Source organism: Cricetulus griseus, chromosome 3 (assembly GCF_003668045.3).
Source record: "Cricetulus griseus strain 17A/GY chromosome 3, alternate assembly CriGri-PICRH-1.0, whole genome shotgun sequence".
Lineage (NCBI taxonomy): Eukaryota > Metazoa > Chordata > Mammalia > Rodentia > Cricetidae > Cricetulus > Cricetulus griseus.
The window spans coordinates 216,947,171-216,964,961 of record NC_048596.1 but is presented as its reverse complement, the minus strand read 5'-3'; the positions used below and the strand labels follow the sequence as shown (position 1 = coordinate 216,964,961).

The window sequence follows — 17,791 nt, the reverse complement described above, 5'->3', positions numbered from 1 at the left end:
TGGCAGGCACTATTGGATCTGATATGTGTAATGCATATAGGATTAATTCTGTTTCTGAATACTTCCTGTAATTGTATAAACAGTGATGTTAATTCTGTATTATCAGGAACGAATTCTGTAGTCAATGTGCAACACGACTCTCTCTGCATATTGAAAATCAGTAACTATATTAAGAGGTTTTGTAAAATCCATGAGTGCCATGAGAATGGCATATAATCCTGCCTTCTGTACAGATGTATATGGACTTTGAACTTCTTTACTTACCTCACCTGCTTTATAACCTGACTTACCTGATTTGTTGGCATCAGTGTAGAAGGTAAGAACTCCAGAAATGGGAAGTTTCCAGACTGTCTTTTTTATGAATTTAATTCTGTCAGTTTTGGGATAAGTGTTGCTAATTGTTCCCAAAAGTCAGCAAGAGCTATTTGCCAATATTCATTATCCTTCCACAAGAAGGAAATTTCCTCATTAGTTAAAGGTACTATAATTTCTGCAGGATCTTTTCCAGTCATTTGATGAAGTCTTAATTTGCCCTTTAGAATCAAATCAGAAATCTTTTCTATATATGTCTTTAACTTTTTATTCTGTTTATGTGTCAGGAATATCCACTCGAATATGGTGTCTTCCCTCTGCATTAGAATCCCAGAAGGATATTCTCTGGATGGCAAGATAACCAGGATACAGTCTAAATCAGGGTTTATCTGATCTAAGTGCACATCCAATATTCTGTTTTCTAGCCATTGTAATTCTTTTTCTGCCTCAGAGGATAATATTTGTGGACTGTTTAGGTCCTTATCACCTTTAAGGGCCATTTTTAAATGCTTTAAGTCATGTCCTTTTACACCAATAATCGTCTGTAGTTGAGAAATTTCCCCTAGAAGCTTCTGAAGACTATTAAGAGTTTCATAACTATCCCTTCTAATTTGTACCTTTTGAGGTCTGATTCTTCATAAGCCTATCTTGTAAACTAAATAGTTAATAGAATCTCCTCTTTGTATCTTTTCTGGGACAATCTGTAACCTCCAACAAGGCATAACTTCCTTTACCATTTCAAACATACTTTCCAGAGTTTTCTTATTAGAATCTCATAAAAGAATATCATCCATGTAATGATAAACAAGAGATTGTAAAAATTTCTTATGAATTATTTTCAAAGGTTGCTGTACAAAGTGCTGGCACAAAGTAGGACTATTTGGCATTCCTTGTGGCAAAACTCTCCACTGATATCTCCCAACTGGCTGTGAATTATTAAGAGTTGGTACAGTAAATCTCTATCATTTTCTTGTGTAAATGTATTGTGAAAAAAACAGTCTTTCAGATCTATGACTATGATCCCTAACCAAAGCCTTCCATTGGATTTGGCATGAATTCTCAAGTACAGCTGCCACCAATCATCCCCAGTCTGTGGGCATCATCCTGTTAAAGGTTGCCCACGAATGTAATAGCTGTTTTATATATGGGCTATGGAGACCATATGAGGCAACTGATTCTTTAATATTATTAATCGTCTTCAGCTGTATAGGTTGCCATCTGTCCCTGAGGGTGTTTCTTAGAAGTTAGATTTTCTACCAGGGCTGCTGGGAACACAAATGGTGTATGTGTAACAACCTTAGAAGAGTAGTCATGATGCCTGGGTGGAGTAGGTGCCTCAGATTGGAGTGATTCTGTCTCTGAGGTTTCCCAATGATCTTTAAGCCAAGTAATAATATCCTCATGAAAAATTTCAATTCCCTGCATCATAAAGGATCCCAAGCATGCTAGTGAATCTGTAAATTGCTCTAACTGCTCCTCTACACATTTATCTAGGTCTTTAATATACTCGTCCTTAGACAGCATCTGGATGGCATGGAAATTGCCTTCTAAATATTGTTGAGGTGGAGGCTTCAGCAATTGACCAAATGGACCTATCTAATCTGTCATCCCTGTTCTGTAAATTATCTTCCAAACATCCAAACCTAGACTCAAATTTGTGATCTGCTGCCTTAGACACATCCACAATTTATTAAATGGCATTATACAATTCTTCAACCCTATCCTGGGTGTTTTGCACCTTTGCATCTAATTTCTGGGACACAGAGCCTATCTGAGTTTCTAGTTGGCTACACATAGTCTTTAGTTCATCACGGTCCTCTGACAGCCTAGCCTCTAATGCCCCAGACACGGAGCATTTCCCTGTTTATCTTATCATAAATACACTGCATCTCTTCTTAAGTAACAAACAGCTCTGTATTTAGCGTATTGGACATAGAGCCAAGCTTATCATCCAACTTCTGTTCCACGTGCTGCACAAATGTGGCCGGTTCAGTGTGCACACAGCTAGAAACTGAGGTGGTAAAACCGTGGGGAGGTCTGTAGAACTCTCCCAGCTGGGTGCACTGTTCTGAGCAGCTCAGCGGCAGCGGGAACACACTTGTGGGTAGGCTGCAAGCTGGGAACACATGTGGGGAGAGGAGCTTTCCCGAGATGGCTAGTCCACTGTCCCAGTGGGACCTGCGGGCATTCCCAAATGGGGCCTAGGTTTGCAAAATCCCACTCCTGACAAGCAGATAATGTGGGAAATTACTAATATGGAGCCCAGTAAGAATATAAAGGTATTTATTAGGGGAAAGCCTTACTTACAGAGTGATCTAGCCAGCCAGCAGGGCAGCAGTAAGTACGGCAAGCCGAAGATGAAATGGAAGAAGAGAAGCCCACATGCACACCCCTCACTCTTAAACCTTTCCTACATTACCCTGACCATGCCCTCACAGGTGTGGTCAGGCACACCTGTAGCCATCCCCTAGCAGGCGTGGTTAAGGTGTCCCCTACAGATGGCCAATTAAAATATGCCATAATGAAAATTCCAAAGAACTAATATATGGTATAAATTAGTGACATTAAAAAGAAACATTCTATTGAAAGTGTACTCTATCTCAACACTCTCAAAAAGGAATCATCACTAAATGTACACTTTAGAAAAAATCAGAAGAAATCCTGAATCTAGTCATTGTATTGCTCAAAAAGCAAATAGAAATAAGACAGTGACAGCCATTCTTTCCTATCTATACCAAATTTTGCTTGACTTTCAAGATGCTTTAAGACTTCCAGTTTGAAAACTTGGGTGAAATTTTTGTGTTCAAAATTGTTTGAATTTTGCACCCTTGAAATACTGCAGAAACAAATTGCCAGTAGCTCAGAAACCGAGGTGGGAAATGGAAATACAAAAAGGGATTGAGGGCATTTCACCTGATAGTCAATATGCACCCTTCTATTTTAGAGTAAGTAGCAGGCAGAAATTATACAGAATGTCGGGCCAAACATCTTATTTTGAGGCAGGGAGAATTCACTGTTTTGAAGGAGAGGCATATTACAGACTGCTTTTAAAAACCATTAGGTAGATTTATATTAAAAGGAGAATAAAAAAAGAAGAAAATTGCCTTCAATTCAAACCAAGGAGTGAATTCAGATAATCTAATGTGGGAAATTGTCTTTTATGATTTGAAAGGGGAACAAATGAGAATTCTTTTTCTTGTGGCAGAGGTCTTATAAAAAATAGAGTTTCCTTTATGAGTATTAACTATCCTTTGAAAAAGAAATGTCAAATTTTTGCCATTTAAGACAATAATTCAATGAAACATTTTCAAATATAAGATGGTAGCTTCTCACATCTAAAAGACAATTTAGATTCTTTATTTTCTGATCACAGAAGGTTAGCCATGAAGTGTGAAGTATCTAATAAATTGTTTCCCTTACAATCAGAAATTATCATTGTCATGTGAACAAAGCATACTTTAATGTTCAATGCATACTATGTATATTTGATATTAAGTGATTTACAGTTTTCATAACTGTGCTCAATTCTTTAACTATTAAAATCAGAGTAGAGTATTACTTGGAAAAGTTGCTTCCACTCCCAATGGTAACTAATTAGTCATTAAATATAAGAATATTTACACTAAGAATTTAGGATTTTTAAAACATAAAGCAGAGATGAAGTCCTTAATTTAAAGTGTTAAAAATATTTAGGAAGAATGAGAAGAGAAAATTTTAGAAATATTTTTAGGACATTGCACCCTGGTCACACTTAATTGAAGTAATTCATACTTAATTGAACTATGACAGTTTTATGAGGTCAGCTGAGAGTCTTGAGATCTGCTATATGAATAGTAAGGAGATTTTAAGATGACAGGAAACTGCTAGACATCTCTAGATCAAACAATCAAAGAATTTTGCTTCTACAATTACTGCCAGCAAGGATGCTATTGATCATCCCACATCGCTTCATGTAAGTAAGGGAAATGAACTGGTTTAGTGATTTCCTGTTAAATTCTAAACATGTCCTGGCACTTGAGAATTGAGGGCTTCATATTTTTCTTCTATAACAAAATCTTAACTGTATAGGGAGTGTATACTGAACTTTGCCTAAGGATTTTTCTAGATATTAATATTTAGTTTCCAGTAAACAACTGTATGTTGGTAAATGTTAGAAAGTGAGGGTATCCACAGCCTCCTAGATAAAGATGGCTCTACTTCTGAAAGCATATTCAGTAAAGCATTATCACTTTGTGACACAGTACATTTCTGGATAGCATACTTTTGTCAATAATTTAGAAGTCTAAGCAACCTTCTACCTTTTAGTATTTGAGAAAAAAATGTGACAATTGAACAAATTGTTTCTTTTCACAGTCAATTTAGATATGGCCATGAGTTACAATAGTTTCCCAGAACTGCAAGCTCCTTTCTCATTTGAAACAGGGCTCATCTTCACATAGTCATGCATCAATACCTCAGCCAGTAGTCAACTTTCTGATTTCTGTGTTCTCCTGTAAGACTTTATAAAACCCACACTGAGCGTGTAATTTATCACAAACTACTTGAAGTATACTTTGAAAACTCAGACTAGAGCCCCCTAACTCATAATTGGAATTGCTTGCAGGTTTTGCTGTTGAATCTCACAAAACAGTGTTTGTCCTGTGCTGTAGTGAAACCCCATCCCTAACACTCTTCTCTTCCTGGTCCACCTGTCCCCAAGTAAAACTTAACTGAGAGAGAGAGAGAGAGAGAGAGAGAGAGAGAGAGAGAGAGAGAGAGAGAGAGAGAATATTGGAAGATACTATTACGGAGGACATTAATCACTTTGTAGCTTTTCTCTTTTGGTCGGGGGTGGGGGGGTCCAGACAGGGTTTCTCTGTGGCTTTGGAGGCTGTCCTGGAACTAGCTCTTGTAGACCAGGCTGGTCTAGAACTCACAAAGATCCATCTGCCTCTGCCTCCTGAGTGCTGGGACTAAAGGAGTGTGCCACCACTTCCCAGACACTTTGGAGCTTTATAGTCAGGACATAGAGAAATCAACCTTAAACTTATCAGGAATACTCTCTGTACCGAAGAGAATGTGCCAGAAGAGGCTCATTTAGACTAACAAGAGATAAAAGATGTCACTGTTCCTACTCATGCTCCCTGCATGCTACAATACTGACCTGTTTGGCAGGATGTGCCCACTAGTACAATAGTGGCATGGCAAGGTTATGGAAGTAACCAACCACTTTGTGATTGGATATGAGGCCTGATTTGCAGAGGAGATTTCATACCTGGCACTATTATTCTGGTCAAAAGCCCTTGATTGTTATGGTGTTGCTAAATGTGCTGCCAAACTGCATTCTAAATACTTGTGTATACTCATGGATTTGTGCTATCAAGTTTGGTCAGAGAAGCTTCTTGCAAGGGGCAGTGGTTAATGCAGACTACTAAGTGGTAAGTATCAGTAAGTCAGTTCTCTGCTGTGGATTGGTCATCTATATCAACCTCCCTTTATTAAATATTTAAGGAATTTTGTGGAATGGGTCTGGAAGAATAAAAGAACCAAGCAGATGTGGAAGAGAACTGGGAAATGCTGACCTCTGAACTTGACATGGCTGCTGTATACTTTAGTCACCACAGCTGTGGTTACTTGTACAACCTGACAAGAAGAAGCAAATCAGAATTTAAGCATGAATAGAAGAGAGGCTTAGGAGTTCCCAGTCCAGCAGAGATGCTATTGGTAGTTGGTGGCTAACTCTCCTTTGGGGAAACACAGTAGGTTATCCAGTAGGTTATCCATGACCCACTGGATGGCCCCACACATGGATCCTTCTGTATATAGGGTGAAGATTAAATATACTGAAATATGCAATGTTTTAAATCAGATTTCAGTCCCTACCCATAAACTTGATTACATTTGCATCAATGAATGTAATTGCTGCTTTTCTCATGGACCTAAATATTTGACTTTCCATGTCAGACTAGAACTTAATGACAAATCAAGCTTGAGATTGAATTATATTCATTTCTACTTTGTATGTTACACTGTTTAGTAGCTAAACTTTAAAACGTAGAATTGCATTATCCAAACATATTAACCAGTTATTTTTTCATATTCAAGATAAGATTATGTGGTTATAATGGCCTGGAAAACCTCATGTAATGAAAAGGCAACAAGATGAGAGGTTTTGTGTTCTTTAGTTAAAGACAGCATGGATTTAAAGTATGTTTTCAAAGAACAATCCACTGTCTTTTGCCGAAGTTATATGTGGAGTCAAGGTATATCTTGGCTGTGTGAGCCACTTTCAACTTTTGTTTCCAAATGATGAAACAAAATATCTTTTAATCTAGAAATATTTTCTTGTGACTTAAGGAAAATACTCTGCTTATTTTTTCTAATCTAGCATCATCTGAGATGCTCTTCAGGGGACTCTGGGAGAGAAGACAACTTCCAATTTGTCTCAACTCCTACTTTTTATCCTAAAGAAACTTCACTAAGATGATTCTTGGGTCATATCCCTTAGTATTTCTTCTTCCTTTTTGCTTTGCTTTGCTTTCTTATGTTGTTTTGTTTTGGGTGATAGTTTTATATTTTTAGTTTTATTTGTTGATGGTGAATGTAATTTTGTTTTTGCCACATTTGTTCCCTGATAATTTCACACTTTCACATAATGCATTCTGGTTACTCTCACCCTGGCTCTATCCTCCCCTATCTCTTTCCAAACACTGTTAGCCACCTTTTCTCCATACACATCTATTTGTTGTGCCCTTGTCTTTGTCTGTTTTGTGACTCACAGTATTTAATGGGTTTGAGTTTTTGAGACTGGATCTCACTCTGAGGCCAAGACTGGTCTCAAAATTGTTATAATCTTCCTGGTTCAACCTCCCTAGGCTAAAATAGCAGGTGTGTGCCACCCTGCCTTGCTAGATATTTTTTCTTGATGGATTAAAAAAATAAGCCTTAGGAAAGCATCATAAAAGATTTTCAGAAAGGAACATTTAAAAATAGATGCAGGTTATTTCCAGTTCTTACCCAGCATGTCAGGAGTTTTGAGGAAAACTGCCCATCCTTTTAACAGTAAACAAGTTGTGCAGCTGAAAAGCTTCTACTGTCCATGGATCCACCAGAGTTGAGGGCACAGGAATAGCCTCTCCTTCCATGAGAGACAAAAGAATGCGCATGGGGTCTCACATGTTGAGACAGAAAATCTGGGGTAGGAACCTGTGTGGGAACAGGGTAGGATATCTAAGCCATGATTGTCTATTAGCTGTGGGCTCAATATGGAGACCTTGAGGAGCTGAAACTCAGAGAGGAGCCATCTTAGGGAGACATCTACTCTGAAAGCCCCACCAGGTTTTCACATAGAAGAATAGGAGTTCTCTCAGCCATGAATAGTCTTATCTTAGAGGGTCTGACCTTAAAATAAATCATTTCCCTAAAACTTAACTGACACAGGGGAAGACAAGTGTTCAACAATGTGAAGAAGTTGGGTCAATTTAAAGGGGAGTGTGCTGTTTGACAGTACTTACCTTCATGACCCATGAAGTGATGATATGCAAGCATTTGAAGGAGGGGTAGAGTTAGTTGTAATGTGTTCTTCAAGTTCAAAGTACCACCAAAGGTGCTTTTGACAAGATATAAAATTAGTATACAGAGAAATGAAAATTTGAATCTTAAAAATTTTTTAAAGTTAATTTTTATTTAAATTAAAAACAATCTTATTTTACATACCAATCCCATTTCCCTCTCCCTCCACCCTCCACCCCCCCATCAAGCCCCCATCCCACCCACCATTCACTCCTCAGGGACTGTGAGACCTCCCATGGGGAATCATCAAAGTCTGTCACATCATTTGGGGCAGGAACTAGGCCCTCCCCCACATTTCTAGACTGAGAGAGTATCACTCCGTTGAGAATGGGCTCCCAAAGCCTATTTGTGCACTAGGGATAAATATTGGTTCCACTGCTAGAGGCTCCATAGACTATCCAGGCCTCCCAACTGACATCCACATTCAGGTGGGCCTGGTTCAGTCTTATGCTGGTTCCACAGATGTCAGACTGGGGTCCATGAGCTTCTACTTGCTCAAGTCAGCTGTTTCTATGGGTTTACCAAGCATGGTCTTGACCCCTTTTCTCATTACTCCTCTCTTTCTACAACTGGATTCCAGGAGTTCAGCTCAGTGCTTAGCTGTGAATCTCTGCTTTTGCTTCCATCAGTTACTGGGTGAAGGCTTTATGATGGCATTTAAGGTAGTCATCAATATCATTATAGGGGAAGGGCATTTAAGGTAGCTCTTAGATTCTTAGTTGGGGTCATTCTTATGGATCCCAGGAGATTTCCCTAGTGCCAGATTTCTCTTTAAGCCCATAAGGCTCCCTATATTACAGTATCTCTTTTCTTGCTCTCCTTCTCTGCTCTTCCCCAAACTGGACCTTCCTGATCCCTCATGTTCATCTACCCCTCTTCTCACCTCTCTTTCTCCTACCTCCTTCCCCCCTCCCCCTGTGCTTCCAAATTTCTCAGGAGATCTTGTCCCTTTCCCCTTCTCCGGGGACCCATGTATCTCTCTCTTAGTATCCTCCTTAGGACTCAGTGAGTAAAGACATTGTTGTGTAAGCACTAGGACCTCAGTTCAGATCCCAAGAAATCACTTAAAAACCAGACTGGTAGCATCTGTCTGTAATTTATTGGTCACAGAGACATGCAGATCCCTGATGCTTGTTGGACATACAGATTAGCCTAATGGACAAAGTCCAAATCCAGTTAAAAGCCTTGTGTCAAGAGTAAGGTGGAGAGATCAGTCCTATGCTGGCCTCTCAGCCATCAGTCTGGGGTCCCTGAGCTACCCCTTGTTCAGGTCATCTGTTTCTGTGGGTTTCACCAGCCCCGTCTTGACCCCAATGTTCATCACTCCTCCCTCTCTGCAAGTGGATTCCAGGACTTCAGTTCAGTGTTTAGCTGTGGGTGTCTGCCTCTGCTTCCATCAGCCACTGGGTGAGGGCTCTAGGATGGCATATAAGGTAGTCATCAATTTCATTAGAGGGAGGGTATTTAAGGTAACCTCTCCACTATTGCTTAGATTGCCAGTTGGTGTCATCCTTGTAGAGCTTTGGAAATCTCCCTAGTGCAAGATTTCTCTTTAAACCTATAATGGGTCCCTCTATTATGATACCTCTTATCTTGCTGTCCTCTATTCTTCCTCTGACTCAACCTTCCTGCTCTTTCATGTCCTCCTCTCCCCTCCTCATCTCCCCTTCTTTTTCTCCCAGATCCCTCTCCACTCCCCCCATGCTCCCATTTTGCTCAGGAGATCCTGTAACATTCCCCTTCTCTGAGGGTACCATGCATGTCTGTCTTAAAGTCCTCGCTATTTCCCAGACTCTCTGGAGGTGGTATTGCAGGCTGGCAATCCCCTGATCCATGTCTGAAATCCATATATGAGTGAGTACATACCATGTTTGTCTTTTTGTGACTGGGTTACCTCACTTAGGATGGTTTCATCCAGTGCCATCTATTTACCTGCAAATTTCAAGATTCCATTGTTTTTTTTTTCCACTGAGTAGTACTTCATTGTGTAAATGTACCACATTTTCTCTATCCATTCTTCAGTTGAGGGGCATCTAGGTTCTGGTTATTACAAATAAAGTTGCTATGAACATAGTTGAATGACACAGGTGTCAGTGAGGAGGCCTAGGTAATCTATGGGGACTCTAGTAGTAGACCAGTGTTTATCCCTGGCACAGAAATAGACTTTGGGAGCCCATTACACATGGAGAGAGGCTCTCAAAGTCTGGACACATGGGGGTGGGCCTAGGCCCTGCCTGAGATGATATGACAGGCTCTGGAGATCCCCCATGAAGGGCCTTACCCTCACTGGTGAGCAGAGGGGGGATGGGTGGGCTTGGGGCATTGGTGGGGGTCAGGAAAGGAGGGGAAAGAGGGAGCTGGGATTGACATGTGAAGCAAGGTTATTACTAATTTTAAAAAATAATAAAAATAGCAAAATTTTAAAAAGGATTAAGGTGGAGAAAGACAGAGGCTTAAATATATTATTAACCTGCATCTTCCACATATGCCTACACAGGTAACCCCCCCACACACATATATCAAATAACAAATTATGTAGTAATTCTCAGAATCACATTCTTCTGAAACTGTAGCTATATCTTACTACTTTGGCAAATGTAGACATAACAACAACTGAAAATAAGGTGCCATGGCAATCATTCTCCAGTGCCTACTCTCTACCTGTCTACTATGCATACCATACAAAATGCTATGACTTGAAATGGAAAGGTTTGAATGAATTGGAGGAAGATACTACAACCTCAAAATCAACACAATGTTGAGTTCTGTGTAAAATGAATCCTGCATATCACATGACCATAGCAACACCTTTTTCTTCAGAAAAATTAATTGCTATTTTGAGATAACTTGTAAGAGATAAATTCAAAGGAGAGCATTTGGGGTCATGATGATATATGTGCAGGGTTTAAACATATTGTGTATTGATCAGTAAAATATAAAGCAAAACTTTTTCTCAATGTTCTAGGTAGTGGTCGGAATTTCCTATATGTCAACTCTTCTGTCTCCAAACAAGGGACTAGTGCAAGAATTACTACCTCTCAGTTCTTCCCTGCAAGCCTTGGGATATGTACTGTTCGGTTCTGGTTCTACATAGCGGATCTGAAGATGATGGGGATATTAAAGGTATGGAGGGAGATACATTTGTGTCAATGGAAATATTCACCATATAAATTTCAGCCGCTGCCACCCTTTTGTAAACATGCTACTGACAGTCGCATCGTTAATTTCTCATCTCTACCTGGGGCTGTGGGACTTTGGCATACAGTACTGTGTCATTCATCTCCATCTAAGTCAAGATTAAACTCATTGATGACTGCCACCTGAACTCAGTTATGGTGTCTATTTAAAGAGTTCCTGGAGATAAAAGAGTCTGAGTAGATTGTACATGCCCTTTACAAATAAGGACTTGCCTAAGGACAATGAAGAAATGTGATATAAGAGGTAAAGGTAGAGAAATCTCTACCATAAGCAAAAAAGGCAAAGCAACCTTTAAATTTTAAATTTAGATGTACTCCAAGTATAAAGCATCAGTCCTTAAGAGAGGTGATAGTATTTACACTTCTAATTTCATCAAAGATTAATGAGTTTTTAAAACAATGGTTAACCAGTTTTGAGCTCTACCTTTAATTAAAAGTGTATGTTAGAACACAACTCCAGGGTTATGACCAAGCAATTAATTATTTAGACAAACATGACTAGTTTTATTGTCTTTAATTCAAACACTGTCTCTGGGAAATGGTGACAGCTATTGTGTTTCCTGTCTTTCCAGATATTTTATACACAGTATATATTATTAATTTAGTTCAAACATTCGCCTAACGTGGGAGGTATATCTTTCAAGATTTCAAATAAGGAAATTAAGACAGAAAAAATGCAAATTTTACTTTTCCTAGATTATACAATTAGAAAATCTTATGTCAAAAATCTAGCATCCATTACTTACCAACTATAATCTATCCAAGAAGCCTGAAAGAGAAAACATAAGACAAGACATATTAGTACTAATCACTGACAGAATCTCTCTGGCATGCAAAGAAAATGGAATATTTATCCCCACTCTATGAGAGTATCTGTTTTCAAATGGAAACCAGTAGAAATGAAAGTCCATTCTAACACTTGAGGGGCACCTGAGTTAGTCCATTACCTTGATCCTTAGGATTTTTTTCATATTTTTTACATACAATATATAGTAATTTGGGACACTAACTTATGGTTGTAATAAATTCCATGCAGTCCAACTTCCTGGCCATCCTGTGTTGTTGTCTTTCTATTCCGTGGTGATTTGCTAAGAAAGCAAACAGATTTTATTTACTTACCAGCATGATTCTGTATCTTCCTCCATTAAGAACAAAGGTCCAGCCATGCTTTTGTGAGTACTTAGTCATATGCTTGGGGTACCCAACTTTATAGCATCTAGCTTTTAGTTATGTATTGGTAAATAGCCTCTAAATTACAAATGTTGTCGGTCATGATTTTTTATGCCTTTCTGTTGAGTGATTCATGGTTTTACTAATTAGAGGGAAGTAGTATAGAAATGTATTTCTGTATTCTGACAGTCTTCAAGTAATTATAGAAAGAATATTGAGGAGGAATTGGCAGTCCACATGATAGGTGGTAGTGATGATGGTGGTGTTGGTGGTAGGGAAGCTCCCTTCTTTTCTGAACTATCTTGATGAGGTTCATTGACACAGTGTCGTTTGTTCGGTAATCTGCTCTTTTCTATTTGATTTGGCATATGAGATTTATTCTCATCTGAGTTCTGAAGTTGCAAGGTGTATGATAGGCTTAGGATTATTTGATATCTTTGAGAGCATCTTTCCCACAGGAGGAGAGAGACTTGGGAGAAAAATAAGCTACTATGCATGTGCACATGTATGCGTGCATGCACGCATACGCACACGTGCACACACACGCTTGCAAATGCTACACAGAAAGAGACAGAGACAAGGAGACCTGCTTTGTTTAGTTCCTGGATCCTTCTTTACTTGAGCCAGTGATATTCAGAGTAGTTAGCTAATGAAAGGGTCATGCCTAGCAATGAAACAAGGAAGTATTAGTTTTTACACGGTGATGTTGATCTCCCTAATTCCTACTTCCAAATAACATTTCCCAGGGATAGAATTCAACATATGAAATGGGAAGAGTCATTAGTTTCTCTGCTTCAAAGGAACAAGTTAGATGATATCAGAAGTCATAGCAAGAGACTGCATGGCTTGATTTAACATTGTCTATCAAAATGCTTTGAAAAAACAATAACTACCAATAGCACATAGAACATTCCTTCACAACATATTCAGATTATTTTCAAATAAATCATGGCTAAATTGTATCACCATGCTAACATGATTCATCATATAAAAACTAAAGCAACCAGTATAAATTTATACAATTGATAAGGTAAACATTATTTTATGCTAAATTATGAAGTACAAATAAACTGCTCCAACTTATCCTAGACTTTGAAGTAAAAGGATGCATGAGAAAAACAAATATTTAAAAGACTAGGACCCCTTCAAAAGCAGTTTTATAGTAAATGGATAATGATAATGATATTAAAATACTTACAAAGTCATCAGAATAATTTGATACAAAGACAAGAAATTATAGGAAAATACTAGTATCTATTTAACTGATTATTGTTTATTTTCTGACTGTTAATATAGAAGAACTTAATCATGTTAGCTTCTTTCTACCTTTCAGCCACATGTCCACATATAAAATTTAAATCTCTTGTTAAAATGATAGAGGTCTTCTATTGATACATATTGCCTTAGAGCCCTAATGGAAAAGAAATTATTTTTTCTGATGCTATTGAGCTTTAGTAGCTCCGATTCCTAGCTCTGGCTTACAAGATTGTAAATGTCAGTAAAAATGGTTAAACATTCTGATTTCTCCATATTCATTGTAATGAAATCAAAGGAAATTAATACATACATTTTAAAATCTGTACTCTTTGTAGCATGTTGTGTAACCTATAGAAACTTCCCTTTGTTTTGTTTTGCCATGTTTTTGTCTTATTTAGTTTGGGTTTTTCTTTTGATTCTTCCTATTTTTCAAAGGGAGAATGAATGTGAAGATGCATGTTCCTGAAGGCGCAAAGGGTCTGGGAGGAGTTGGAAAAAGAATATGATCAAAACATATTACATGTAAAAATTTTATTAAAAATAAAATTTAGTTTTTGTAACATTTTGTGAAGTATATAGGTATTTATATTTGCTGAGGGAGAAAAAAATGAGCTAATCCTTAAAATTTCCTTCTTTGATGTCAGATGATTTGAAAAAAAACACTTGGATGGCATCTTAGAGGTTTAATGTTCATATTTCAGAGTAATCACCTTGCCATTATGAAATAGCTTTTATTTTAAATTTGAATTCATAGAGCTAAACAATTTCTATTAAAGCCTACAGAATTAAAATTCACTTACCATGTAAATCTTTTTATTCAAGAAGCCATGGAAATTGTTGTTATGATGATTATTACAATTTCATAGATTTACTCATGAGCACATGAATAGCACTGAGACTGGCTCAGTGAACTTTCTTTTTGCATTCTTCTTGGTAATGAAGTTAACATTTCTGAGAAACTTCTGAATGGGTGCTTACTTAATCAATCTGTTAAGGTTGTGTGTGTTCATTTTCCAAGTTTCATTGACCTATAGCAAATGTTTTAACAGTGTGCAGGGGGACAGTTACATATATGTATATATTTATTGAAAATAGTTTTTCATATAATATATTCTGATTGTGATTGCCCTTTCAGAAAAATAGGAGTAGCACAGAAAAATATAAGAATAATACCAAACATAATAATATCAGCTGGTTACTTCATGTCAAAAACTACTGAAAGTTTTTGTGAAATTTATGATTTGAAGCAAGTTTGTATTAAAAACTATAATATGTCACATTCTGAATGTACAAAGCCTTTTCTAAAGAACTAGATTCCAATAACTATTTACAGAATGTAAAAGTGATTTTTCAATAATGAATATGCAAACATTAAATAGGCTATGAAAACAGCTCTCTTAATATGAATCCTGGAAAAACACAATAGTGAAAAGCAGGCAACAGAGCCAGTAGATGTGGGGAAACTAATCTTTATCACCCTATAATTTTATGATATTGTGCAGATTCTGGAAGCTTCTTCTCTTTCATTGTATGTTCCCACAGAAACACATCATGTATAGAAAGTGTGAAAGGTATGATGGATATATTTGTTCTGCCTAGTCTTCTATGAAAAAACACATTTCGTTCATTTCTTTAGTAGCTTCATATAGTCATCTGTTGGATAAACAGTTGAAAGACAAGAGCCAAGATTACATCTTCTTTGTCAACTGCAATCTGCCTTCAGTGACTTTCTAAAGCATGTCATATTGACCACTGCCTAGAGAATAGTCAGACCTTAAAAATTCTTCTACTGTCAGCTAGTTCAAGAAGATCTCTATTCTCTGTGATGTTCCAGACTCATAAACCTCAAAGTAGCAAATAATAGAAGGATCCAACTCATTCCAATTCATCTTTTGTCTTAAAGCCAAGATGACTGTGCATCAGAGACACCTGTTACAGGCAGATACTTTGAGGCAAGAAGGGCTTCTAATTCACATTTCACAACTCTCCTCACCAACTATATATAAGGTGAATAATATGAATAATGACCCAATGAAATACAAAGATGAAGTCCTCTTAGTAATGGAAGCAATACACCTTGGATTTACATTCACGTATTAATCAGGCACTAGGTTAGAATTTAGTGCAGCAAGGCTGTTATTTACAAAGTGACTGTGCATATGTGCTGTTCCACAGGCCCTGTCTGTTCTCATAGACTTTTGTAGATTCAAGGAGCCACCCCATTTTGTAACTAAAGCTACTGCTGCAGAACATTCCAGGCATGTGGATAGAGAAGTGGGAAAATGTGTTGATATATTATTTATGATTTATTAAAGTTTGCCTGAGGGTGCAGAAAGAAAAGCCAGCCATACTAGTTAGCTATAGCAGCCAAAAATTGTGGTACCCACCTTTAATTCCACCACTTGGGAGGTAGAAGTGGATGAAACTCTGTTAGGTCAAGGCCTAAATATATCTGAAATATATCCAGACCTAAAGAGAAACAGCCCACATAAAGATGATCTTAGTACTTGGGATCTCATGCCTTTAATCCCAGGACTCATGAGAAGTATTTAAAACAGGAGCAAAGTCTCAAAACTGTCATTCATTCTCCAGCCACTTTGAGGATAGGATTTATTCTCCAGTCACACCAAGGAGAGGCAGCAATCTGAGACTTGGTGAGAGCTCATGGATACAGGATCAACCCTTTCAGCCTGAGGTAGAGGTAAAAGCTAGTGGCTTGGTTGCTTTGCTTCTCTGATCTTCAGCTTGAAGTTTGTACCCAAATATCTGTCTCTGGATCTGTTATTTATCATGTTACAGGGGAAAATAGAGATTAAAACAAAACAAAACTCAAAACACTAAAGCTGCTAAGAGGAAAATGGACTTGTATTTAGGATATGTATTCGAATTTAAATGGACAGAGTTCATGTAAGATAGATGGGTCAACATATGTATCAGAGTTTTAAATTATTTTTATTATTGTTATTTAAGATTAAAGTGAATTTTGTGTTATTATGAAAGTTGTTGAGAGTTGCTATAAGTGCTCTTTTAAGAGGGTTTTTTTTTTTTTTTTTGGTAGGTTTTAATTGACTTCCCAAAGGCAGCCATCTTCTTACACCGTTTCTTATGCTGAACTTGGTATCTATTGCTTTCATAAGCAGTGTGACTCTGCCCATCACAGCCAGCTTTAGGGAATAATACTAGTGAATAGTTAAGAGAAGAGATGGTGATATGTATAAAGGGCCCCATAGCATGTTATACATAAGAATGGCTGAAAATACATAGCAGGTATCTGCTCTCTAAACAGATCTGCAAGAAAGCCAGATTATATTGATTAATTAAATTGGTCAATTCTCACTAGTTTAAGCAGAAATAAAAGTAATGCACCATGGCTGTAATTATCAATAAACATATTGCTATGCTTCAGACATCTCTTTACTGTAATGCAAATACTATTGCAATAGTCACAGTTAAAATGAGGTAAGATATTTGTATTGTTATTTGGTTAATTCTTTGAGAATCCCATGTATTATATTTTGATTATATTAATCCCTTCTTCCACTTCCTCCCATATCTAGCCCCCAATTTCATAGTCCCTCAACATTGGGTTATTATTCTTCTTTAATTTATGGAGTCTAATTATTGTTGCCAGCATACTGGTGTGTGTGTGTGTGTGTGTGGCCATCCATTGAAATATGTTAGAGCCAGAAAACAGTTTAGGTATTTTTTTTCATATGGTACTGTCTTTTTTTTATTTTATTAGTTCTAGTTAGGGAACAAGCTTATTTCAAGTCCTTTCTCCCTCTCCCTCCCCTCACACAAAACCCTCCTCCCCCACCCCCAACCCACCCCCCATCCACCCACCACTCCCCAGGCAGGGTAGGGCCCTCAACAGGGGCTCTGCAAAGTCCACCAAATCTTCCTGTGCTGGTCCTGGGCCCTTCCCCATGTGTCCAGGGCCAGAGTGTAACCCTTCACGTGGGATGGGCTCTCAAAGTCCCTTCTTGCACCAGGGAAAAATACTAATCCACCACCAGAGGCTCCCTGGAGTGCAGAGGCCTCCTTATTGACATCCATGTTCAGGGGTCTGGATCAGTCTTGTACTGGCCTCCCTGACAGCATCTGGGGTCGATGTGCTCTCCCTTGTTCAGGTCAACTGTTCCTGTGGGTTTCTCCAACCTGGTACAGACCCCTTCGTTCTTCATTCCTCCCTCTCTTCAACTAAATTCCCGATTTCAGCTCAGTGTATATCTGTGGATGTCTGTCTCTGCTTCCTTCAGCCACTGGGTGAGGGCTCTAGGATGGCATAAAGAGAAGTCATCAAT

The 17,791-nt window shown here is 38.0% G+C and overlaps 1 protein-coding gene across 1 annotated transcript in view; it reads left to right on the top strand.

The window, feature by feature from the left end:
• Malrd1 (MAM and LDL receptor class A domain containing 1) overlaps window positions 1-17,791 on the top strand; it is a 608,177-nt gene that overhangs the window by 453,916 nt on the left and 136,470 nt on the right. Inside the window, exon 31 of the mRNA XM_035442808.1 lies at window positions 10,829-10,986. Coding sequence (XP_035298699.1) covers window positions 10,829-10,986 — 158 coding nt within the window. The remainder of the gene's footprint in view (window positions 1-10,828; window positions 10,987-17,791) is intronic.